This window comes from Giraffa tippelskirchi, chromosome 8 (genome assembly GCF_054371585.1).
Source record: "Giraffa tippelskirchi isolate mGirTip1 chromosome 8, T2T-mGirTip1v1.2.pri, whole genome shotgun sequence".
NCBI lineage: Eukaryota > Metazoa > Chordata > Mammalia > Artiodactyla > Giraffidae > Giraffa > Giraffa tippelskirchi.
Genome location: NC_137282.1, coordinates 48,339,851 through 48,365,127, shown reverse-complemented (window position 1 = coordinate 48,365,127; position 25,277 = coordinate 48,339,851). Strand labels below are relative to the sequence as shown.

Below are 25,277 nucleotides of genomic sequence, written 5' to 3'. Positions count from 1 at the left end.
GTAACCCTAGGTGGGAGGCCAGGCTCGAGGCGGACTGGAGGCTCCTTTTTGTTCTTTAGTATCTGAAATGACTCGGATGGGGGTCTGGCACGTTCTTCTTGATAATTCCAATTTCCACCACCATCAAATAGCTGGGCTCCTGTGTGAAAGGGAGCCTAGCCAGCATAGAGGCCAGGGTGGTAAACTTGAACTGTAACCAGACGTCCTCAGCTGTGCTGAGCCTACCCCGGCCCCCACCTCCACGTTCACAGCAGCGTCTCTGCTGGTCCTCTTCCTGGTCTTCCTTTGAGGTTGATGACCAGCCCAGTGTCCACCTCCACATCCTTCTTGTGAACAGAGCCCTGAATTTGTTCACACATGGGAGAAAATGTGCTTAGGGTCCCTCAGTTATGAACTTGGAGTCCAGTGCCGTCCAATAGAACTTTCTGGAAGGGGGCAGTGGTCTCTATCCGAACTGTCCCTTCTAGAGATATCTGGTTGCCTGTGGCTATCGAGCCCTTGAAATGTGGCTTGTGAAATCGAGCAACTGAATTTCTTTCTTTCTTTTTTTTTTTTTGCTGTACTGAGCAACATGTGGGATCTTAGTTCCCCGACCAGGGATTGAAACTGCGTCCCTCGCAGTGGGAGCCTGCAGTCTTAGTCGCTGGACCGCCAGGGAAGTCCCTGAATTTCTAATTGTGACTAATTGTCATGTAACTCTAAATCACTTCATGGTGGATAATGGCTACCATGTTGGATGGTACAAAGACACCAAACAGTGATGGTTCCGATCCTCTTTTCCAGGTATTTTCAGACATGGCCCTCTGGCCCAATCCTGACCTCCAGGCTCTGGTGCAAAGGGATGTGGGCATCTGGGAAGGACTTTTCTCCTTGATGATGGAGAGGGATGCACTAGGGAGCACTTGTCATTCTCACCTCCTGCCTTGTCCCCTGCCCACACTCCCCTCCCTGCTCTACACGTTGTCTCATGCAGTGTGAAGCTTGCTGGCTTGGCAACCCTCTTGTGTTGGTAAGAGGGTGATATTAATCGATGAAGATGATAAAAACTAACATTTATGGGGAATTCTCTGGTGGTCCATTGGTTAGGACTCTGTGCTCTCGCTGCTGAGGGCCCCGGTTCAATCCCTGATCGGGGAACTAAGATCCCTCGTGCTGCGTAGACAAAAACAAACAAAACCTCTAACATTCATGTAGTGTTTATCATACATCAGGCCCTGGCCAAGCAGTTTACACATACTAATGTAATAGTTTAATACTAACTAATTTAATGCTGGCAAGACCCCTGGAAGGGAGGTGCTAAGTTACCTCCAGTTTCACAGAGGACAGAACTGAGGCTCGAGTAGTTGACTGGCCGGAAGTCCCACAACCAAGAAGCGCCACAGCTGGGATTTGAACCCAGGGACACTGAGAGCAGAGGCTATGCCTCTCACTGTGACACCATCCTGCCTGTCTAGAACCGAGAGAACAGCATAACCCTGGAACCACCAAGTCACTAGACTTCTTGGTATGTGAGACGAATACACGTCCTTGTGTTTAAGCCACTTTAGGCTGGGTTTCCTGTGACTTGCAGCCTCAAACATCCTGACTGATATCATATCTTTGAGTGAGTCTCTGTCTTTTGGAATTCCTGACCATGCTGGTCCATGGAATCATGCCTCCGCCAGGGGCTGACTCACTGCTGACACAGATTAGGAAACCATCCCAACGTTAGGGAAGAACCATCCATCTGAGTCCTGGGAGCCCCGGTGTGGAAATATCTAGATGGAGACACTCACAGGGGGATTCTACCCATGCTTACCTAGGAGCTCCAATTACCGCAAAGTTTGGCCTTTCAGCTCTTGCCCTTATCTCTGATTCTGATAAATGAAGCTTGTCCAGAGGTAATGTGGAAGAGAGAAACTCAGAGAAATAGAGAGACTTGAAAAACATCTGTAATAGGCCACAGTGCAGATTCTTCAAGTCGATTCATTATGATCTCATCATGGAGTCGATGTCTGGGTTCCCCCAGGCCCTCCTCTGTGACTAAGAATTCAGGATGACTTGAAGTTGTGTTTCACTGGTAAGGAGAAAGTTGTCTTTCTTTCGCTGGTAAGGTAAGTTGTCTCCCGGGGCTGATGAAAATTTGGAAACCTATGAATGTTCGATCCATTCTAGTATTCCTGCCTGGAGAATCCCATGGTCCGAGGAGCCTGGTGGGCTACAGTCCATAGGATCGCAAAGAGTCAGACACGACTGAAGTGGTTGAGCTCATGGCACAGTACAGGATTAAGCAGAATCAGGGCTGCAATGGCAGGACGCACGGGATGGTCCCAGAGGAGGGAAGAACCAACCTGAGGGGCAGACAGTCCCGGGTCCATCCTTCACTACTCTGTGTCCCTCGCTTAGTCAGCAAAGAATCGATGTGCACCTACTGTTAAGGCACCAGAGATACGATAGTGATCAAACTCAGGGAGAGAAAGAAACTGCTGTAGGACCCTGCTGGGGTTTTATTATTATTTGTTTATTTGGCTGCATCAGGTCTGAGTTGTGGTGGGACCTACGTTGTGTCACAGCGGGTCTTTCAGTGAGGCGCCCGGGCTCTGGAGCACGCGGGCTTATTTACTCTGTGGGCATGTGAGCTCTTATTTCCCTGGCCAGGGATCGAACCCAGTCTCCAGCATTGCAAGATAAGTTCTTTATCACTGGGCCACCGGGAAAGTTCCCCTGCTGGGGTTTTAGTATTTAATCTGATTTGAGTATTTGGTGTATCCAAAGACCCAACATTATATCAAATCTACAAGATAAATAAGTGACTTTCTCATGGTATGTGGGTAGGTGACAGACACAAACCCCAGGCCCTCACAAGTTCTTCTTTCACCATGAGCCCCTCATTGTAGAGACTGGAGGAGCCCCTGGCAGCTTGTGTGATGCCACTGGTTAGTCTTTGAAGTAAAAAAAAAAACAAAAAACTCAAGATCAAAGGAAATATTTGGCTGAACCCAGTCATTTGGCCTTGATCTGCTAGAAATCTTAATTTAATTAGTAATATAAACTTTGTAAAGACTTCACTTTCCCAGCTTGGTTTAGCATATATCATTTCTTTTATTTCTGAGTGAACTGGAACAAAGGGGGAAAATGTAAAATATCTCCCATAAGACACGAACGATGCGATACTTTGATCTCCTGAGTATTTTTCAGTAGTTCCGGCCCAGATTTGTATAATTTTCATTCTGGGCATGTGTGTGTGCTAAGTCACTTCAGTCGTGTCCGACTATTTGTGACCCTATGAACTGGAGCCTGCTAGGCTTCTCTGCTCATGAGATTCTCTGGGTAAGGCTACTGGATTGGGTTGCCACGTCCTACTCCGGAAGATCTGCCATGACCCAGGGATCGAACCCACATCTCTTGTGTCTCCTGCATTGGCAGGTGGGTTCTTCACCACTAGCACCACCTGAGAAGCCCATGATTTTCAGTCTACTATGAGTAAGAAGTTAGTGTGGGAAATATTTTAGACTAAGTTATCTTCTTGTGTTCCAGACAGGCAATCTTCCCAGACTCTGTGAGGTTTGAAATAATAGCATTTTAGGAAGGAGAATATAAGCATTATGGCATATTCCACAGGTCAGGCACTTTCTATATGTTTAAAGAATGCAGTCCTTACAAGAACCTGTGACCTAGGTATTCCTCTCTCTAGTTTGTGGAAGAAATCAAGTGACATTCCCGCGGACACACAGTTTGTATGCATGGAGCTAAGACTTGTCGCCAGCAGATGCTAAGCCCTGGTCTGTGTTCACAGTCCACTGTGAATTTAGATCTGTGTTTAGACCTTTAGAAATAATCAGAGCTGAAGAAATTAGCTGAAAGTTAAATCCTGCAATGTAAATCCCTGAAGGAGCACAGATAAAACCCAGGCCACCAACTCTCTAGAGGGTGGTCTTTTCTTTTGCATCTCTGCAGATGGTCAAGAATGTGAAAAGTTGTCCCAGGTGAATGCAGCCACCTTTGGGGTCCTTGAAGAAACTCTTCCATTTCAGGGTCCTAGCAAGGAGCCTTCTAGGACAGTCTTGGCCCAAGAGAATGGGTCTTCTTATTTCTATTTGTGTATGGGGTTGTGTGTGTGTGTGTGTGTGTGTGTGTGTAAGCTATCTAGCCTCCTCCATGGGACAGCATTCATTTTAGAGATAAGTCTTAAACCTTTTGTTCCAAGGAAGAATACATGTGGAAGTGCAGATGCCAAGATTTCAGCCCTGATCTATTTCATGCCAAACCTATTGTTTACTGTTACATAGACATGGTCAGGATTTGGAGGCTATCATTTAAGTTCACCGAATCCCACAACGGAAAGTTTCCAGTGACTCTGGAAATATATAACATAGCTAGATCTTGAGCAAGAATTGGAAGCTCCTGCTCATAATTTTTCTTTTCACTTTCACCTGCTAACAGAAGACAGAAGAGTGATTGTGTGACTGCTAACACTGATGAGGTAAATTCTCATTTTCTTAATAAGACCAGGCTCTTTAAAAAGACACGAAGAAAGAGAGAAAGAAGGAAGGAAGTGATAAGCTACTTTGGAGAAACTCTCAGCAAACCGACCAATCTCTCCTCCTTATTCAAGAAGTCTGACTCCCTCTAGAGTAGCTTCCATTGACTCACCTCCAAGGGATCTCCCATGGACCCTTTTTCAACAGTCTGCAACGTAAATTTGCATGACTTGGCTGGAGTTTACAGAAATTCAAAGCTATTTGTACCCGCCTCAATCCTGCCACCACCAGCATTGCTTTAGCTGGGAAATTTTTAAAGCTTCCTACCGGAATTTCTTTCATGTGGTTAAAATCCCCAACAAGTAAAATGTGAGCCTGGCATAAAGAATCATTTTTGTTTTAGAGTCACATTCAGAATAGCAAGTGACAATGAGATAAGTGCCTTTATAAGGAGGCCCCTAGTTCTCATCCCCTAATGATTTCTCTGAAATCTATTTGAAATTCAGAATCTAGGAAGTTTTAAAAAACAAGTTGTTTGTCATTTGGGCTGAGAACTATTTCAATCTGGGTTTCAATGCCCCCTTGGAAATATGGAGGGAATGGGGATCGTACTCCAAATTGTGTGCAACATTTCATTGCATTTGCAAAGGAATACTGTCTATTGAATCTAGTGGCCAAAATGAACTGATGATTGTTGGGGCTGAGTGATGAATGCTTAGGGCGTCAAGATTCTTCCCTCCAGGCTGTTGTGCCAGTTTGGAACTTTCCTTACTAAAACAAGGAAAAGGAGAGCGAAAACAGTGCCAAAAAAAAAAAAAAAAGATCATGGCCCTAGTTTGGGGCTGTTCTCAGAACCTTCAAGAAGAGCTAAACAGAAGCACAACTTCCATTTAGTTCCAACTCATCTTTTAAGGAGACCTTAAAAATATTTCCTGGAACTTTAAAAACACACTCAAAAACTATTTCAACACAGCTCAGCCTGGGAGGGGTCAGGGATGGCAAGAGTACAAGACGGTTGAGAAAGTCTATGACATATTGTTAGCGGCTGATTGAGATGGTTTCCAAATAGTAACAGGACCTGAAGGTTAGAAAAACAAACCAACACCAGTGATCCTGAGATTAGTTATGTGGCTGCTATGTACTGGACTTTACCTGGGAGCCAAAGAGAGAGCTTCGGTTCTAGGGTCTTAATTATCATAAATACTACATGTCTGGCTCTTTGGCGTCACTGTGTCCCACCCCTTCCAGACAAGCAGAAGGAACAGTCATGCTTTAAGGCAAATTGTTCTCTGTTTCAGATTTTCCAGTGGAAAAAGGAATGTATGTTAGGCAGATTACTGTACCTTCCCTCTGTCACGCCAGGGTAAGCTTCCTAGAGCAGCTAATTCTCCTCCTGCAGGACTGGCAGCTCCTAGCCGTCAGCTGGTGGGGCAGAATTCCTTCCTTCTCCAAGGCACCTGTGGCCCCAAAGACACCCCTTCCACCTGGGGTGGCACCCAGCTGATCGAGCACTCCAGTGCCCTGGGGGCTCAGAGGATTGGAAACAACTGGACTGGATGCTTGCGGGGCTTCTGGAGGCTAGCGAGTCCCATCCTGCCTGCCGCTCTGCCATCTCCAGGGATCACCCAAGCGCCAGCCCCCCGGTAACCTGTCTCCTTTGCTCCTTGCCGCTCTGTGGGCCTTTCCCATCCATGGGCTCTGACTCCTCTTCTGCTCCCATGCCAACTGGTCCCACTGGGCTGTCTGGGTCCTGGCTATGAGGTGGATAATCCCTTTTGCATCCTCAGAGTTTTCTAAGGGTGCAAACCTTAACTGAATCTGACTTTCTTTCTACTTTTCTTTAAGCCGGGTTTGGGATTTAGGGTTATGTCAGTCCTCCCCACCCCAACCCGTGCCCACACCCCCATCACTTGCAATCCATCACTCTTCTTCCTTTTGGAAAATAATCCCCCATCTGTTGACTCCTTGACATTGTACAATTCCTCTCTTTCCTCCTTTTTGTCTCCCTCTGGGATGTCCTGGTGATTGCTCCCTCCCACTTTCCCAATTCAATTAAGATGTGACTCTGTGTGTGTGTGTGTGTGTGTGTGTGTGTGTGTGTGTATGTGTGTGACCTATATACTGTCAAGACCCCAGCTGCAACATCTGATGACTTGGATTCTAATTTCTGCTTTGTATGCATTTGTTTGTGTGACTTTGGCCAAGTGCCTGAATGTTTTTAAGGTTGTTAACTCTTCTGGAAAATGCAGATAGATAACAGTAGTTCTTCTAGCATGCAGTAGTTGCAAGGATGAAGTGAGAAGATCCGTATAAGGTGGTTGGCACGGTTCTGGCATAATTTGAGAATTGTTAACTATGCTCACACTGGGCTGCTTGTTTTCCTTCCCAAATTCCACCACCATCTGGGGAAAGTTCAGTGTTCTTTGGAATGACCCAAGCTGTTCCCCATCGGTTATCCCTGCCTTGTTTAAGTAGGGGCATCTCTGCCGCACCCCCATCCCACTTCTTTATGACAATGTCCTGGTCTACACTTCTCTGCGAGGGTCACTGTCTTCTCAACCATCATATCCTTGTCCCTTTCTTTTGTTTATTTTTAAATTTTTATTTCCCCTTGTGGCAAGCGGGATCCTAGCTCCCTGACCAGGAATTGAACCCATGCCCCCAGCATTGGGAACACAGAGTCTTAACCACTGGACAGCTGGAGAAGTCTTGTCCTTGTCTTTTCGTATCACCAGGTGGAACCCTTTAGCCTTGGTCAGATGACTTACTTTCCTTAAACCTACACAGGTTGTGCTGTGTAGGTAATTATCTCATATAAATGTCAGGATTGTTCTAGGGCTATATTTTCATAATTATTCCACTGTAAGGATGAACAGGGGGCTAAACTACTCCCTATGGGAAGGAGCTTACCCTCTACCTCTCATCTGGAGATTGGGCCCTGGGCCAGTAATGGCCTTGATCCCAGGGGGTGATCGTCTAGGACCCACTTGGCAGGGAGGCAGGGTGGCACTCTCACATGGGAATGGCCCAGTAGCTAGGACACCAGGAGGTGACCTTCGTCACCTGAATTCAGTGTCTGAACTCAGACAAGGAATGGAACAGGACCTTGGAGTCCTGGGACAAACCTAGCTGTGCTTCTGTGCTTCCTAGGCTTTCTCTGATTTCTCTTAAACTGGGACTTTTGGAAATTCCAGTCTTTCTCAACCCCGCTGAGTCACAACAAGGATAAGGAATTCTGTCCGAGCGTGAGCCAGACTTGGAAGATGGCTCTTTGGGAGGCGGAAAGGAGACAGCAGAGGGAATTGAATGGAAGCCTTCCTAAGGCATTTGGAATGATCTTGGCATACGGAGCCAGCAAGCTAATGATCGTCCTTTGCCAGAGACATGGGAGCCAAGAAAGATGGGAAGAAGGTTCACCCTGGCTTGTGTTTGATCTTTCCCGTATTCTGAGAGGTGGCATGGCCCTTTCTCAGGATGGAATGGGGAGGAAGGGAGAAGAAACTCTTGCAGATGCTGGGAGATGAGAACATGACAATGTCCTTGTATCCTTGGGGCTTGAGGTTTTATGAATTCCCAGAGCAACAGACACATTTCTATCCAAAACACAGAAAAGGTACCCAAAAGGTAACTCCTGATTGACCGCAATTCTGGAGGATGTCTTCACTCTTCTCTTATAGGTGGATAATTAAGTATAAAATAGAACTGTACAATATTTAAAAGAGCCCGGAGAAGCCCCTCCCCCCACTCACTTATCCACGGGGATCATTCCAAGACTCCCAGTGGATGCTTGAGACCACAGATAATGACAAATCCTGTATATTATGTTTTTCCCTATACTAGTGGGCAGGTATTCTGGGCAAAAGGATGATTCACATCCCCGGTGGGACACCGAAGGACAGCGTGAGATTTCATCATGCAACCTAGAGTTGTGCGCAATTTAAAATTTATGAACTGTTCGTTTCTGGAATTTTCCTTATAACATTTTTGGACTGCAGTTGACCTTGGTTGACTGAAACCATGCAAAGTGAAACCTTGGATAAGTGGGAACTACTGTGTACAAAGAGCTGGGAGGTCTGCCTCTCAAGCTCTGTTCATCCAATGAAAGGCCATGTGATTTAGGACAAGATGCTTAACTTGGCCCTACATTTCCTGAGGTTTAAAATAACTGTTGATTAAAAAAAAAAGAAAAATCTCCTTTAAGATGTCATGAAGAATAAGGGAATATTCATGTCATACTTTGAGTAACTCCAGGGAGTAAAGTGCTTTAAAAATGCCATCTGGTCTGTGAAGTTTTTAGGTATTTGAGGAGAACTATAAAATGCTGCAGGAAAAAAAGTGCACACATCTCTAGAAAGCATTGAGCTGTGCATTTAAAGAAAACTAAAAACAATATCTTAGTTTAATAAGAAAGTGGAGTATTGGCATTGGGTAGAGAGGAAAAAAGAAAGTGATAGAAAAAAATTCTTTAAAACCTTATGCTCAGTTAAGTCTCTCTTCATTGCCATTCCAGAATTCCATCCTACTGTTTTTGAGTTCACAGAAATAATTAGTTTCCTAGGGACGCAGTAACAAACTAGGTGGCTTACAACAACAAAAGTTAACTTTCTCACAATGGTGGATGCTGGAAGTCTGGGTGAGGATGGTTTCTTATATGGGCTCTGATGGAGAATCTGGTCCTTCCTTGTCTCCTAGCCATTGTCTGCGATTCTTGGTGTTCCTCACTTGCAGGCGGATGACCTTAATTTTTAAAAAAATTTTATTTTATATTGGAGTATTGGAAGCAGGAGGAGAAGGGGATGACAGAGGATGAGATGGTTGGATGGCACCACTGACTCAGTGGACATGAGTTTGAGCAAGCTCTGGAAGATAGTGAAGGACAGGGAAGCCTGGCATGTTGCAGTCCACGGTGTCACGAAGAGTTGGACATGACTGAGTGATTGAACAATTAGAGTATAGCCAACTAACAATGTTACGAGTTTCAGGTGAATAGCAAAGGGACTCATCCACATGTATACATGTATCCGTTCTCCCTCAAACTCCCCTCCCATCCAGGCTGCCATATAACACTGAGCAGAGTTCACTGTGCTATATAGTACGTCCTTGTTGGCTATCCATTTCAGACACAGTGGTGTGCACATGTCCATCCCAAACTGCCAATCTATCTGTTTCCCCCAAACTTCCTTCACCAGCAACCGTAAGCTTATTCTCCAAGTCTGTGAGTGTTGGATGACCAGTTCTGCCTCTTTCATCACAAGGCCTTCTCTCCGTGATTCTCAGCATCAAAACCCCCTTCTGTGTAAGGACAACAGTCATACTGGATTACAATCCACCCTAACGACCTCATCCTAATTTGATCACATTTGCAAAGAACTAATTTCCAAATAAAGTCACATTCACACGTGTTGGGGGTGGCTAGGACTTCAACATATTTTGAGGAGAGGACACTATTCAACCTACAATACTGACCAAGTTAAAACTAAATCTTCACTTTGCCTGGGTGATGAAGGCAACTCTCTGTGTGGGTGAGGCATCTTGGGGGTACCTTCCAGGGCAAGCAGGAAGCTCAGGGACTGAGCTGCAGAGATGTGAATTGTGCTGTGTGTGCCTTTATGCAACTTTTCCTTGGGTATTATACTGCCCTAAACTAGCCACCCCCCGCCCTGCCTCAGTTTTCCTTCTGCTCTCTGTCCAAGACATTTATTTTTAGTTTAATAGATAAATCAAATACTTTAAAATGAGAGTTAGTTGGAAGGACCTATGTATACATACAGCTGATTCACTTTGTTGTTCAGCAGAAACTAACACAACATTGTAAAGCAATTATACTCCCATCTAAAAAAATGAAGTTAGTTAAATAAAAAGGTCAAATGTATTTTTTTTAAAAAGGGTCAGAACATGCATTCCTGGCCTCTTGCACTTTCCTCTTCATTTTTCTCGGCTCTATTTGCCACAGCCACAAAGGAGTTCTCTTGACCTTCTGCAGCAAAGAGACTATGCCCCTCCTCCCCTGAGAGGATGCCATCGCTTAGCTGGAAGCAGCTGGTGATGTCAGATGCATTACGACATTAAATGCCTTCTACCGCTAAATCTTATTTTAAAGCTTCTCTGAGTCTCCTACATTTTCTTGTGTATGATGATCACGAGGGGTGATGGAGTGGGAGGAGAGGAGGAAAGAGGGGCAGGACACTTCCAGCAGAGTGCATGCACGCCTGTGTGCTCAGTCGCTCGGTCGTGTCCAGCTCTTTGCAACCCCATGGACTGTCTGCCAGGCTCCTCTGTCCATGGGATTCTCCAGGCAAGAATACTGGAGTGGGTTGTCATTTCCAGGGAATCTTCCCAACCCAGGGATTGAACCCGCATCTCCTGCATTGCAGGCAGATTCTTTACTGCTGAGCCACCAGGGACAATTCCAAGACTCACTGTCACCTCTGGCCTGACAGTCTTGGTTCACATTCTCAAGCAGGTTCATGTATATTAATCTGAGTACAGGGCCAATTCCGGATGACTGGAGTCAGCTACTTTTTAGCTTCTGCTGCAAGAAAATGGATTATTTTTCCTTCAACAAAATTTGAAAACGTTGGCCTCTCATTTTTGCAAAAACAATATGCTTTTGACAATATTAATGAAATGACTCGTTTATCCAAGTTGATGAAACCTTGGGCTGTTCACTCCTGTCTGCTTTGACTGCAGTGCCCCCGAGTGGATACTTTTCTAACAACGTTCTCATGGTCGATCACTTGTCAGAAATAGAATGCATTTTAACAAACATTATTTTCTAAAGTAGGTCTGTATTTTTTTCCAATGAAAGTTCATTTCAATATGTGACCGAATTATGTATATGTATAATCCTCTGATTGTTCACATGAACAATCAGAGTACTGCACATCCCCTGTTAATTTCAGGAAAGAAGGGAGAGGGAAGGGAGATGTAATGAAACAGGCACAGAAGGAAATGACTATGAGGATTTTAGAACTGTGCTTGGTAACATGATGTATGTGTCTAGAAAACAAAAACGCTGGAAATACGGTACAGTGAAGCTTTAAAACTGAGATTTACATGACTAAGCAATTTTAAAATCAGGATAAGGATATGAACTTCTGCAGCCAGAGTCTGACCTCTATTTTCTGCCTGAGGGCTTGTGACAAGTACACGGGGAGGAAACAGTGGGTCCCCAGATAAAGGCCACTTTCTTGCTGCTTTGCATAAAGATGTTCTGCCCCGAACTTTATCCCCATTTTAATCAGCAACTCCTGGGATCTCCAGCTGTTCTGCGGGCTCCGGCTCCTTCTGGCCCACAATTAGGGTGGAGGTGAAGGCCCTTGCCTCATTTCCTGACTCTGTAGCTTCCAGGAGACTGTGCGGCACAAAGTTTAGGGATTCAAGTAAGTATTATCTTATACAGGAAACAGATTGGGGTGTGAGTGGGGGTTCTCAAGTCCTCCCTGAAGCTACCACATAGATCCCCAGACTTGAGATTTTGCAAATGAGCCAAAAAGGAAAGAAAGTTCTAAATGGGGTATTAAAAGATGATTGCTAATTAAAAAATGTTTTCTCCAACGAATGGCATTAAAAGTAATAATTACACAATTACTATCCACATTAGTTCATAAGAGAGAGAACAATTTAATACAAAAGATGAGATGTAATTATAGATGGACATTTCATCCAGAGGAAGTTGTGATCTATATATATAATACATATGTGTTTGTGTACACACACGCACACAATTGTCCTTCCTTGTCTTTCATGTCACCATGGAACAAGAAAAAGTTTGTCCTCAACTGGCAGCTGTCTGTGGGCTGACTTTGAGGAACTCTGACCCTGAACGTTGGCTCTCCCTGGCAATCTGGAGTACGCCTCCACTATATGTGAGATCTTTGGAATTGAGATGCAGGGCCCACTGTTGTATAAGGAGAGATGAACTGAAAAAGAGAATCTACCCTCCGGGATTACAGACTTTGTCTCTGCTGGGCTCTGCTTGCTGTGGAGGGTACATGAGAAAGTCAGATCACTGAGAACCCTGGGGACCGCAGGACCCAAAGTCACCGCCTAGTTAATCCTCCCGGGTTAGTACAGAACCGCGTGTGGAGTGTCCCAGACAGATGGGCTGTGCTCACGCTCAGGGCCCAAGCACTCTTGTACATGGTAATCCTAACCTCTATAGCGCTCACACTTAAAAAGGAAATCCTCAGACTCTTAGAATCAGCAATTTACAGCCAGAGTGGGTCTAAAATTCTGTAGTTGAATTTCTCCATATTATTAATTCACCTGGAAGAGGCAAAGGACAAGCACAGATTCAGTAAGATGATCTTTGGAAGGGCTGGCATTCCCCTGCAGGCACCAGTGCCCAATGATGGAGCCTTGGATGCAGATCTCCTGGGGATGGTGGATAGCTGCGCTGGGCTCTCCTGACACTTAACCTTACACTTAACCCACCCCCTGGGGCACACCCTCTACTTACTAGGAGCCCTGCGAGCCGAAGGAAACACAACAGCAGAGAACTTTCTTGAGAGCCTTCTCCCGCTAGGCTTGGATCAATTATTTTAGAGTCTAAGCTTCTTCTTATCCAAGCCCTTATTTTACAAATATTTAATTGTTAGGTTTTCTTTTCAAATTTAGTTCCCTTTTCACATGTATTCCTCCAAATGGGCCACAGTGTCCTAATGTCCAGTTGACACCAAACATTTACATAATTTATGTATTCCCCTATCCTGTGCATTTTGGAAGTTTGTGGACTGCATACTATTACTCATAATTTTCTTTTTTAATTAATTTTTTATTGGAGGATAATTGCTGTGCAATGTTGTGCTGGTTTCTAACACACATCAACATGAATCAGCCATAGGTATATACATGCCCCTCTCTCTTGAACCTCCCTCCCGCCTCCCACCCCATCCCATCCCTCGAGGTTGTCACAGAGCACCAGGCTGAGCTCTCTCTGCTATGCGGCAGCTTCCAATTAGCTATCTGGTTTACACATGCTAATGTTTATGTTTCAGTGCTACCCTCTGAATTTGTCTCACTCTATCTTTCCTACCCATACTTTGGTCACCTGATGCGAAGAACTAACTCATTGGAAAAGACCCTGATGCTGGGAAAGATTGAAGGCAGGAGGAGAAAGGGACGACAGAGGATGAGATGGTTGGATGGCATCACTGACTTCAATGGACATGAGTTTGAGTAAACTCTGGGAGTTGGTGATAGACAGGGAGGACTGGCGTGCTGCAGTCCACATGGTCACAGAGAGTCAGACACGACTGAGGGACTGAACTGAACTGATCTTTCCTACCATCCCCACCCCCCACACCCCCCATGTCCATAAGTCTGTTCTCTATGTCTGAGTCTCATTCCTGCCCTGCCATTATTCTAGATATCAAATATACGTGTTAGCATATGATGTTTGTTTTTTCTGATTTACTTCACTCTGTATAACTGGCTCTAGGTTCATCCACCTCACTAGAACTGACTCAAATGCATTACATTTTATGGCTGAATAATATTCCATTGTATATATGTACCATACTTCTTTATCCATTCATCTGTTGACAGACGTCTAGGTTGCTTCCCTGTCCTGGTTATTGTAAATAGTGCTGCAATGAACACTGAGGTACATATGTCTTTTTCAATTATGGTTTTCTCAGGGTATTTGCCTAATAGTGGGATTGCTGAGTAGTCATATGGTATTTTTATTCCTAGTTTTTAATGGAATCTCCGTACTGTCTTCCATAGTGGCTATATCAATTTACATTCACGCCAACAGTGCAGGCGCATTCCATTTTCTCCAAATCCTCTCCATCGTTTATTGTTTGTAGATTTTTTTGACGATGGCCATTCTGACCAGTGTGAGGTGACACCTCATTGTAGTTTTGATTTGCGTTTCTCTAATAATAAGTGATGCTGAGCATTTTTTCCTGTGTTTATTAGCCATCTGGGTGTCTTCTTTGGAGAAGTGTCTGTTTTGGTCTTCTGCCCATTTTCTTGATTGGTTTGTTCATTTTTCTGTTCTTGAGATGCATAAGCTGCTTGTACATTTTGGAGATTAATCCTTTGTCAGTTGCTTCACCCATTCTAAGGGCTGTCCTTTCATCTTGTTTATGATTTCATTTACTGTGAAAAAGTTTTTTAAGTTTAATTAGGTCCCATTTGTTTATTTTTGTTTTTATTTCCATTACTCTTATTAGACGGTTCACAGAGGATGTTGCTGTGATTTATGTCAATAAGTGTTTTGCCTATGTTTTCCTCTAAAAGATTTATAATTTCTGGTCTTACATTTAGGTCTTTAATCCTTTTTGAGTTTACCTTTGTGTATGGTGTTAGGAAGTGTTCTATTTTCATTCCTTTACACATAGCTGTCCAATTTTCTAACCACCACTTATTGAAGAGATTATCTTTTCTCCATTGTGTAGTCTTGCCTCCTTTGTCAAAGATCCAGTGCCCATAAGTGTGTGAGTTTTATCTACAGGCTTTCTATCTTGTTCCATTGGTCTATATTTCTGTTTTTATGCCAGTACCATACTGTCCTGATGACTGTAGCTTTGTAGTATAGTCTGAAATCAGGAAGGTTGATTACCCCATCTCCATTCTTCTTTCTCAAGATTGCTTTGGCTCTTTTGGATCTTTTATGTTTCCATACAAATTATGAGATTTTTTGTTCTAATTTTGTGAAAATGTCCTTGGTAATTTGATAGGGATTGCATTAAATCTGTAGATTGCTTTGGGTAGTATAGTCATTTTCGCAATATTGATTCTTCTAATTCAATTACATGGTGTATCTCTCCATCTGTTTATGTCGCCTTTGATTTCTTTCATCAGTGTCTTATAGTTTTCTGTATATAGCTCTTTTGTCTCCTTGGGTAGGTTTATTCCTAGGTATTTTATTATTTTTGTTGCAATAGTGAATGGGGTTGATCCCTTAATTTCTCTTTCTGATTTTTCATTGTTAGTGTAAAGGAATGCAAGTGATTTCTGTGTATTGATTTTATATCCTGCAACTTTGCTAAATTCACTGATTAGCTCTTAGTAATTTTCTGATAGTATCTTTAGGGTTTTCTATGTATAGTATCATGTTGCCTGCAAAGAGTGAGAGTTTTACTTCTTTTCCAGTCTGGATTCCTTTTATTTCTTTTTCTTCTCTGATTGCTGTGGCTAGGACTTCCAAACCTATGTTGAATAATAGTGGCAAGAGTGGGCACCTTTGTCTTGTTTCTGATCTTAGAAGAAATTCAGGTTTTCACAATTTAAAATAATGTCTGCTGTGGGTTTATCATATATGGCCTTTATTACATAGAGGTAGCTTCCTTCTAGCTGATTTTCTGGAGAGTTTTATCATAAATGGGTGTTGAACTTTGTCAAAAAGCTTTTTCTGCATCTATTGAGATCACCATGATTTTTACCTTTTAATTTATTAATATGGGGTATCAAATTGATTCAGTTGCATGTACTGAAGAATTTGGGCATTGCTTGGATAAATCCAACTTGATCATGGTGTATGATCCTTTTAATGTGTTGTTGCATCCTGTGTGCCAGAATTTGGTTGAGAGTTTTTGCATCTATGTTCATCAGTGATATTGGCATGTAATTCTCCTTTTTTTTTATGATGCCTATGTCTGGTTTTGGTTTTCAGGGTGAGGTTGGCTTCATAGAATGAGTTGGGAGTATTCCTTCCTCTGAAATTTTTTGAAAGAGTTTGAGAAGGATAGGCATTAGTTCTTCTCTAAACATTTGACAGAATTCACCTGTGAAGCCATCTGACCCAATGCTTTTGTTTTGGGGGAGATTTTTGATCATAGCTTCAATGTCAGTGCTTGTGATTGGTTTGTTCAAAATTTCTATTTTTTCCTGGCTCAGTCTGGGAAGGTTGAACTTTTCTAAGAATTTGTCTATTTCTTCTAGGTTGTTCATTTCATTGGCATATAGTTGCTCCTAATAGTCTCTTATGATCTTTTGTATTTCCACATTGTCTATTGTAACCTCTTCTTTTCATTTCTAATTTTGCTGATTTGAGTCTTATCCCTTTTCTTCTTGATTAGTCTGGCTAATGATTTGTTACTTTTATCTTCTCAAAGAACTAGCTTTTAGTTTTGTTGATCTTCACTGTTATTTCCTTCATTTTCTTTTTATTTATTTCTGCTATGATCTTTATGATTTCTTTCCTTCTGCTAACTTCGAAGTTTTTTTGTGCTTCTTTTTGTAGTTGCTTTAGGTGTAAAGTCAAGTTGTTTATTTGATGTTTTTCTTGTTTCTTGAGGTAGGCTTGTATTGCTATAAAATTCCCTTTCAGAACTGCTTTTGCTACATCCCATAGGTTTTGGGTCATTGTGTTTTCATTGTCATTCTTTTCTAGGTTTTTAAAAAAATTTCCTTTTTGATTTCTTCAGTGACCTGTTGGTGATTTAGAAGCATGTTGTTTAGCCTCCATGTGTTTGTGTTTTTTTACAGTTTTTTTTTTTATTCCTGTAATTGATATCTAGTATCACAACATTGTGGTCAGAAACGTGATTGATAGAATTTCAGTTTTCTTAAATACACCAAAGCTTGATTTGTGATCCAAGATGTGATATATCCTGGAAAATGTTCTGTGTACACTTGAGAATAAAGTCTATTCTTCTGCATTTGGATGGAATGTCTTGAAGCTATCAGTTAGGTCTAGCTGGTATAATGTGTCATCTAAGGCTTGTGTTTTCTTACTTTCTGTTTTGATGATTTGTCCATTTGTGTAAGTGGGGTGTTAAAGTCCTCTACTATTATTGTGCTACTTTTGATTTCCCCTGTTATGTCTGTTAGTGTTTGCCTTATCTATTGAGGTGCTCCAATGTTCAGTGTATAAATATTTACAATTATTATGTCTTCTTGGATTGATCCTTTGATCATTATGTAGTGTCCTTCCTTATCTCTTGTAATATTCTTTATTTTAAGGTTTATTTTGTCTGACATAAGAATTGCTACTCCAGCTTTCTTTTGATTTCCATTTGCATGGAATATCTTTTTCCATCCTTTACTTTCAATCTGTATGTGTCTCAAGGTCTGAAGTAGGTCTATAATGGACAGCATATATATATAGGTCTTGTTTTGTATCCATTCAGTCAGTCTGTGTCTTTTGGCTGGAATGTTTAACCTAACACATTTAAAGTAATTATTGATATGTATGTTCCTATTTGCATTTTCTTAATGGTATTAATGGATGACATTTTTGTTTTCTTAATAGTCTGAATGGAGTGAGAACAACAACAAAAAGAACTAGGAAAAAAAAAAAAAGAATTCCAGATAAGTGGTCAATGCAATATTAGGAAAATGGTAAAAAATGCAAAGGAACACACACACACACACAAACAAAACCAAAACAGTCCAAAGAAAACAAAGTACAAGAGAGTGACCTAGCAAACAGATGAAACCAAAAATGATATTAACAAATTAAAAATAACAACAGCAGAAACACAAAACAGAAAACAAGACCAAAGCCGAGAGCCTACTGAAGAATAAAGCAAAGAGAACAAAAGTAACTAACCAACATGGTGACGTAAAGAAGGAAAAAAATAGAAGTATATATATATATATATATGTACATATTAGAATATATATATATATATATATATATAAGAGGAAAACTACACCAAGAAAATAACAATAAGAGAAACAAAACAAATGAAAAAAAAGTGGGGCAGGGGAGGAAAACAACAACAGCAACACCAACAAATCTCATAGAACCACAAAAAGTCAATGTAGAGGTTGAAGTATACAAAGGAAATAAAAAATGTAGTTAAACAAAAATACTCAAAACCTTAAATGGATACAATAATAATAACAACAATCACAGCAACAGAGAAAAGGAAACAAGGAGAAAAAAATTTCAGAATCAACTACAGAATGAGTCAAAATATAAGAATAATAATAAATGTTTTTCTTGGGTCTCAGCTGTCAGCATCCTTTCCCCTGCTTTGATTCACAGCCCACCTTCATCTTGCTAGGAGGCCCTCCAATACTGAGGAGGCTGGTCTCTTGACCTGCTGTGGGGACAGCTCAGACTCTAATCTGGCCCTACTTTGGAGTGTTCTTGCCTCCAATGTCCACAGTTGCTGGGGCTAGGGCATTTTCTTTTTGGGGAACACTCATTGCCCTTTTACATATTCCATAGACACAGAGGCTACCTAGCTGATCCTGTGGATGTAACATGCAGTTTGTACAGCTAGTAGAGAGGTTTTTGATCCTCTTCCTTAGCCACTCCATTTCTGGAGCTCAGTTGTGGGTTTATCCCTGTCTCTATTAGTGGGTCATCCATATGAGTTTGCTCCTGAGACTTCCCTGGAGGACTTGGGTCTGCCACAGTGAGGAAAAGTGTGGAGGTGGCACAGCTGCTTAGACTGCAGGGACCCTGGCAGTACCACGTACCTGGGAAAACCAGTGGCCTAGGGTGTAGAAGATACAGCGCTGTTAGAATCTTTGTATAGCCTCTGGCAGCTGGTGTTCAAAGGGCCTCCCTAGCTGGTCCTTCTCTATTGTTTTGTGAAGCAGGCACTCAAAGTGCCACCCTCTCTGAGGTCTCTCTATTGGTTAGCTGCCGGTGCCGACTAACATGATTGGTTAGCTGCTGGGGCTGACTAACACGGGGAGAAAGAAGCTACACTGATGGCTCCACCCTCTGCATATGACTCTGTAGTATCACCCTGCCTCCATAGCTGCCTGTCTTTCCTCCAAACATATTTTCTGCTGCAATCTTCTCCCTCCTGTTCCCTCAGACTATCTTCCACGGTCGACAGTAGTCCTTGCCCTGGGATTGCTCTCCAGCCCCTACACTCCGGCTCCCAGCTGCTGCGTGTTCCCGTGGACTTGCATCCCTGTCTGGGATACCCAGGGCTGTGGCACAGATTGTGTGGCTCTCACTCCATGCAGATTGTCACAGATTAGCGGCTTCACTCTCCAACAGCCTCAAATGCTTCTCCTTCAATCCAACTGATTGCCCCAACGTGGAGATCTCACCCCTACTTCAGCTCTCCCACCCCTCTGGGTGCAGGTCTGGTCTGCTCACTCTTCTCCTCTTTTCCCCTTCTTTCTACCAAGTTTTGTGTGAATCTGTAGATTCCTTTCTGGTGGTCAGGGACTCCTGCCAGTTCTCAGCTGGTGCTCTGGGAGGTCTTCTGCACCTGAAGATGTATTCCTGATGCATCCATGAAGACAGATACGCTCCACATCCACCCACTTCCCAGCCGTCTTATTTCTTCTCCGCATATTTTTCTTGACCGTGTATCTTTCCATTTGCCTTGCCTTATGTTGCCAAGCTTTGAATCAGTTGTATATTTCAACCAGTTAACTCAGTTTTTTGGTTTTGATTGTGTTTCTGTCATGAGCTGAATCACATCCCATCCTCTAGTTCACATTCTAATCCCTGGAACCTGTGAATGTTGTTACTTTATTTGAAATAAGTAACTTTACAGATCTAATTCAGTTTAGGATCTTCCAATAGGAAGATCATCTTGGATTATCTCTGTGGGTTCTAAATCCGGTGGCAAGTGTCGTTATGAAAGATATACATGGGAAAGGCATACAGAGAAGGTGATGTGAAGATGAGAGCAGTGACTGGAGGGGTGTGGCCATAGGGCAGGGAATGCTGGTGTCTCTCAGAAACCGGAACAAGTGAGGAAAGGTTCTTTCCTAGAGTCTGCAGAGGGCATGTGGCCCTGGCAACACCTTGATTATGGACTCCTGGCCTACAGAGCTGGGAGAGAATACATTTCTATTTTATGTACTTATGTTTTACTTATTTTTATGGACTTTTTAAAAAATACATATTTTGGCCATAGCATATAGCTTATAGGATCTTGTTCCCCAAGCAAGGACTGAACCCATGCCTCCTTCAGTGGAAACATGGAGTCCTAACCACTGGGATGCCAGAAATTCCTCTTTCTGTTGTTTTAACCCACCAGATTTGTGGTCACTTTTTAAGTTAGCCACAGAAAACTGATACAGTCTCCAATATTCTAAGGCTATGTTCAACACATATCCCATGCAGTGCTGGTCATCCATCATTCCCATATTTAATGCTATTTTCCAACTGCCAACATCTTACTGCCCCTTTTAGGACACTGATCTCAGTCCTTTGTATATTCTAATCATTACTTTTTAATGTGTCAATTTATGAGCTGTGCAGTGCATAGAATTGGCGGAGGCTTCAGTTACTCTCTACCAGTAAACAAAAATTGGCTTATTTTCTAATTCACAAATTTTGGAGCAGAAGCCTGGGAAACTTATAGAGCTAGGTGGTTTGGCAACTCAAAAGGAAATATGCATCACGTGAAGGTATTTATGAACAATTTCACTGATTACACTTTGTAGCAGTTTAGTGTGTAGTTTGGAACTAGACTTGTTGGGTTGGAATTCAGCTTTACCGACTGATGATGGGAAAGTTATTCATCTTCATTTTGTTGTCTCTGAAACTATCATTCATTTTATTTCCAAATGCTCTCATAGAACATGTTTGTCAGTATTATTTTCCAAATTCTCAAATGCAACACATAATCTTTCAGTTCAGGTTTTGCTAGGAAAACTTCCTCCCACAGATTCTGTTCACCTGATCTAATCTGGGCCAGTTGCTGACTGAACTGGCAGCACTGTTGTTCCACTAGGACTTCCCTTTCTTTCCTATGCTGAACATTTTCTTTTTTGGTGCCATGACCCACTTTTCTTTGGTATTGGCCCTCATTCTGCTGGGATCCTTAAAGTTTGAAAATGTCTATTCTACTCTTACTTTTGGTGGATAGATTGGCTGGATATAAAATCCTAGATTGAGAACAATTTTCCTTTAGAATTTAAAATTTTTTATCTTTTACTTCTGGTGTTTTCATTCTTATTCCTGATTCCGTTGGTGTCTTTCCTCTCTGGATGGCTTTAGCATCTTTTCTTTATCCTTGGAGAATTTCAAAAGTCTGCTTTGTTGTGATCTTTTCATTCATTGTACTTGGCATTCAGTGTGCCTTTTTCATTTCAAGACTTGTGATCCTCAGGCCTGGGGAAGACTTTCTATAAACACTTTGACAATTTCTTCCTTTTAGTTCTGTTTCTCAAATTTCAGAAATGTTGGGCCTTATGTTCCAGATCTGTCTTTCTATTTCTTAATATTTTTGCTTTACTTTCTAGAATTTGCTCCATATGATATTGTAACCTTCTTACTGAAATTTATATCTTAGTTAAATTTTTTCTAAATTCTCAAGAAATCTCTCTTGCTCTTTGATATTTGTTATTTTATGAACAAACTCTCTTCTCTAATAGCTCTGATGGTACACACACACACACACACACACACACACACACACACACACACACATCTGTTTCCTGCATTGTCTCTATATTCCCTGGAATCCTTTCTACCATCTCCTCTAATTCATGTACAAATTTTCTTAAATATCTGGCAATCTTTGGCTGTCCTTTTGTAGTTAAGACTAAGAGACTTGAAAACAATTTGCAAGCTCTCTGTGTGGTTAGAACTGCAGGCTTCACAATTACGTCTAACTAAAATTTTGGCTAGAGGGCCAACTGGTCTTTTCATTAGGGAGCCATTTCTCCAGAGAAGCCTCCAGTCTCCTACTGGGTGGGTGGGGAGATGTTATTTTCTGGTAACAGGAAAATACAGCAGGAACCACGTTCTGAGAAATGTTTCTGGCGTCAAGTTGTGAGGAAGTGGGCTGAGTAGTCTACCATGATTAGGCTGACTCTTAGTTAATTCCCCTACTTTCAGGCCTATGCCTCATCCTCTTTCTGGTGCTCATCATTAACCATTAGACTGGTGCTTCTTTTCTTTTTAAATTGGGGTATAGTAGGTAGGGTTTTCCTGATGGCTCAAACAGTAAAGAATCTGCCTGCAGTGCAGGACACCTGGGTTCAGTCCCTGGGTCGAGAAGACCCCCTGGAGAAGGGAATGGCTACCCACTCCAGTATTTTTGCCTGGAGAACTTAATGGACAGAGGAGCCTGGTGGGCTATAGTCTATGGAGTTGCAAAGAGTTAGACATGACTAAGAAACTAACACTTTTGCTTCATTTTGACTTACAATGCTGTGTTGGTTTTTGCTGTATAATAAGTAAATCAGTTATATGTGTACATATATTCCCTCCCTCTTGGACCTCTCCACCCCCACATCCCCATTCCCACCCATGTAGGTCATCACAGAGCACCGGGCTGAGCTCCTTGTGTTATATAAAAGCTTCCTGCTAGTTATTTGTCTTAGATACAGTAGTGTGTATATGTCAGTTAAAATCTCCCAACTTATCTCATCCTCCTTCTTTCACTCTGGGTCCATCCATCCATTCTCAGTGTCTGCCTCTCTATTCCTTGCTTTGGAAATAGGTTCATCTGTACCATTTTTCTAAATTTTACATAATGTGTTAATATGCAATATTTATTTTTCTCTTTCTGACTCACTTCACTCTGTATGACACATTCTTAGGTCCATCCACCTTGCAGTCGGTTTCTCTAGAGCAAGTTTCCAGTCAAGGCTGGGGGCAGGGAGCTTGGAGGTGGTTGCCTCGGTTGAATAGTTGGGAGGGAAGTTGGGGGTACATTTGTTTTACACAGAGACTGTCAACCAAACCCCTGCAGTGTCCCCTGCCTTTGGGTATCTTCTACCTTGAAGTTCTGGATCTTTGAAGGGTCTATAGGGTAAGCAGACTTTCCAGTCCTTCTGGGAAAGAATTATAGTTTAAACCATTTTGTTTTTCATTAAAAGGACTAGTTGAAGAAGTATTGTTGTGAATTGTGTGATAGGGTGGAATTTGTGATACTCGATCTGGGTTGAAAGAATCAGCAGAAACTGCAGGTTAGAATCTACATGACTCAGCAAGTTGGCTTAAGAGGCACACACTGAAAGCTGTATTAAGAACACTAAGTTGTCACCAACTGGAAAGTAAATCTGTATTCTTTGGGACATTAGAATGCATTCTTGCAGAAACATCAAGGGGTTGTAAAAATAATTTTAATTTGGCACCAAATAGATGTTGCTTTGTTACTGTGCCCTGGGGCCAGTAGGGGAGATGTCCCTTCCTTTCCTTGATGCCAAGAACAGAAGGGAAGAGAACAAAATTATTTAATGAAATGGAATTTTAAAATCAGAATATCTTAGGTTGAGTAATTTGTTTTCATTGAATGTACCTAGCAGTCAAAGAAATGTGTACCTTATTAGCCATTTGCAAGCCAGGAAGACGGTCCTCACCAGATACTGAATTTGCTGGCTTGATATGGACTTTCCAGCCTCTAGACCTGTGAGAAAATAAATGTCTGTTATTTTACCATTTGGTCTATAGTCAGCTTGAGCTGACTAAGATATTCAGTTACTGTTCATCCCCTTCACCAGACTGTGAACCCTAAGAGGGCATGAGGGTAGAAACCACATGTTTCTTTAAAATTATTTCTGTATTCACAGAATTTATCTAGTACAGCAGTAGATTCTCAACAACGATACAAAGTGTTGAATGAATGGTAACAAATAAAATATACTTTAATTTAAAAAAAAGAGAGAAATGAGTACCTTCTGATTAACAAGCTGTAAAGGCAGAGTAGCAACACCAGGGAAATTAACACTAGTTGTTCAATAAATATTCTTGAGTATGTGCATTCCATGGAGCCACGGATGGTACTTAATTGCTCATACTTTCCATCACTCTTCAAGTAAAAAACGTTTCAGTCATATCTGACTCTTTGCGACCCCATGGACTGTAGCACGCCAGGCTCCTCTGTCCATGGGATCTCCCAGGCAAGAATACTGAAGTGGGTTAGCCGTTCCCTTCTCCAGGGGGTCTTCCTGACCCAGGGATGGAACCTGGGTCTCCTGCATTGCAGGCAGCTTCTTTACCGTCTGAGCCACTAGGGAAGCCCAAGTCTTTTTATTGGACTCTAAATCTCATTTTAAATCTCACAACGATGCCAAAACCTTCTAATGCAACTTAGATAAGACCTAAGGGTGTTTTTATCATGAATGTGGTAGGTAAAGTGGATGAATGGAAATGATCAATGATACTAATGAATAACTTAACATTTATTCATTGCTTAATATCCACCACACACAAGGCTAAGCATTTTTTAGGTATTTGTTCACTTATGTTTATAACTACCATATAAGATATTGTATCAGTCAATTTAGATTAAGTTATGCTGCAGGTTAAAAAAATAGCCCCCAGATAAAAATAGATCTCAAAGGATTATGACAACACACATTTATTTTTTATTCATATACATGTCCATCGTGGGACTGTTTCACTACGGACCCAAGGTAGGGCAGCTACTGGGTGGTGGATACTGGTAGTTTCAGGTGATGAGAGAGGAGGGCTGGTAAACAAGGAGCCAGTTCTCAAAATTTCTATTCAATGACACATGTCACTTCTCCCCTCCACTGAATGGCCAAAGCTAGTCACATGGTCACTCCTGATCTGCATGTGTCAGGGAGGTTTTATTCTATTTCGTGGAATGTGTGTGTGTGTGTGTGTGTGTGTGTGTGTGCGTGCTCAGTTGCTCAGTCGGTCATGTCCGACTCTTTGCAACCCCATGGACTGTAGCCCACCAGGCTCCTCTGTCCATGGGATTTCCAGGCAAGAACACTGGAATGGGTGGCCATTTCCTGCTCAGGGGCTCTTCCAGACTCACGGATTGAACCTGCAGGTGTCTCTTGCATTTCCTGCACTGGCAGGTGAATTCTTTATGACTGTGCCACGTGGAAAGTCCTATTTCATGGAAACACATCTCAAATCACATGTCCAGGCCTGCTCCCTGTGGGTGGAGAAGTCCAATCGTTCTTCAGGGCGAGCAGCAAATATTTTTGGAGGAATACAACCCACCACAG

The 25,277-nt window shown here is 42.3% G+C and overlaps 2 protein-coding genes across 6 annotated transcripts in view; one reads left to right on the top strand and one right to left on the bottom strand.

The window, feature by feature from the left end:
* LOC145516353 (uncharacterized) overlaps positions 1-25,277 on the bottom strand; it is a 51,432-nt gene that overhangs the window by 11,036 nt on the left and 15,119 nt on the right. The window contains exon 3 of the mRNA XM_081517499.1: positions 23,617-23,701. Within this exon, the coding sequence (XP_081373625.1) occupies positions 23,617-23,701 (85 nt within the window). The remainder of the gene's footprint in view (positions 1-23,616; positions 23,702-25,277) is intronic.
* The window catches only part of BASP1 (brain abundant membrane attached signal protein 1), a 92,231-nt gene continuing 68,972 nt past the window's right edge, over positions 2,019-25,277 (top strand). For 2 of the 5 annotated variants that reach the window (XM_081517490.1, XM_081517494.1), the window contains exon 1: positions 5,830-6,103. In XM_081517490.1, coding sequence (XP_081373616.1) covers positions 6,017-6,103 — 87 coding nt within the window. In that variant the 5' untranslated portion in view covers positions 5,830-6,016. The other 3 variants (XM_081517493.1, XM_081517495.1, XM_081517497.1) reach the window with 3 other exon arrangements.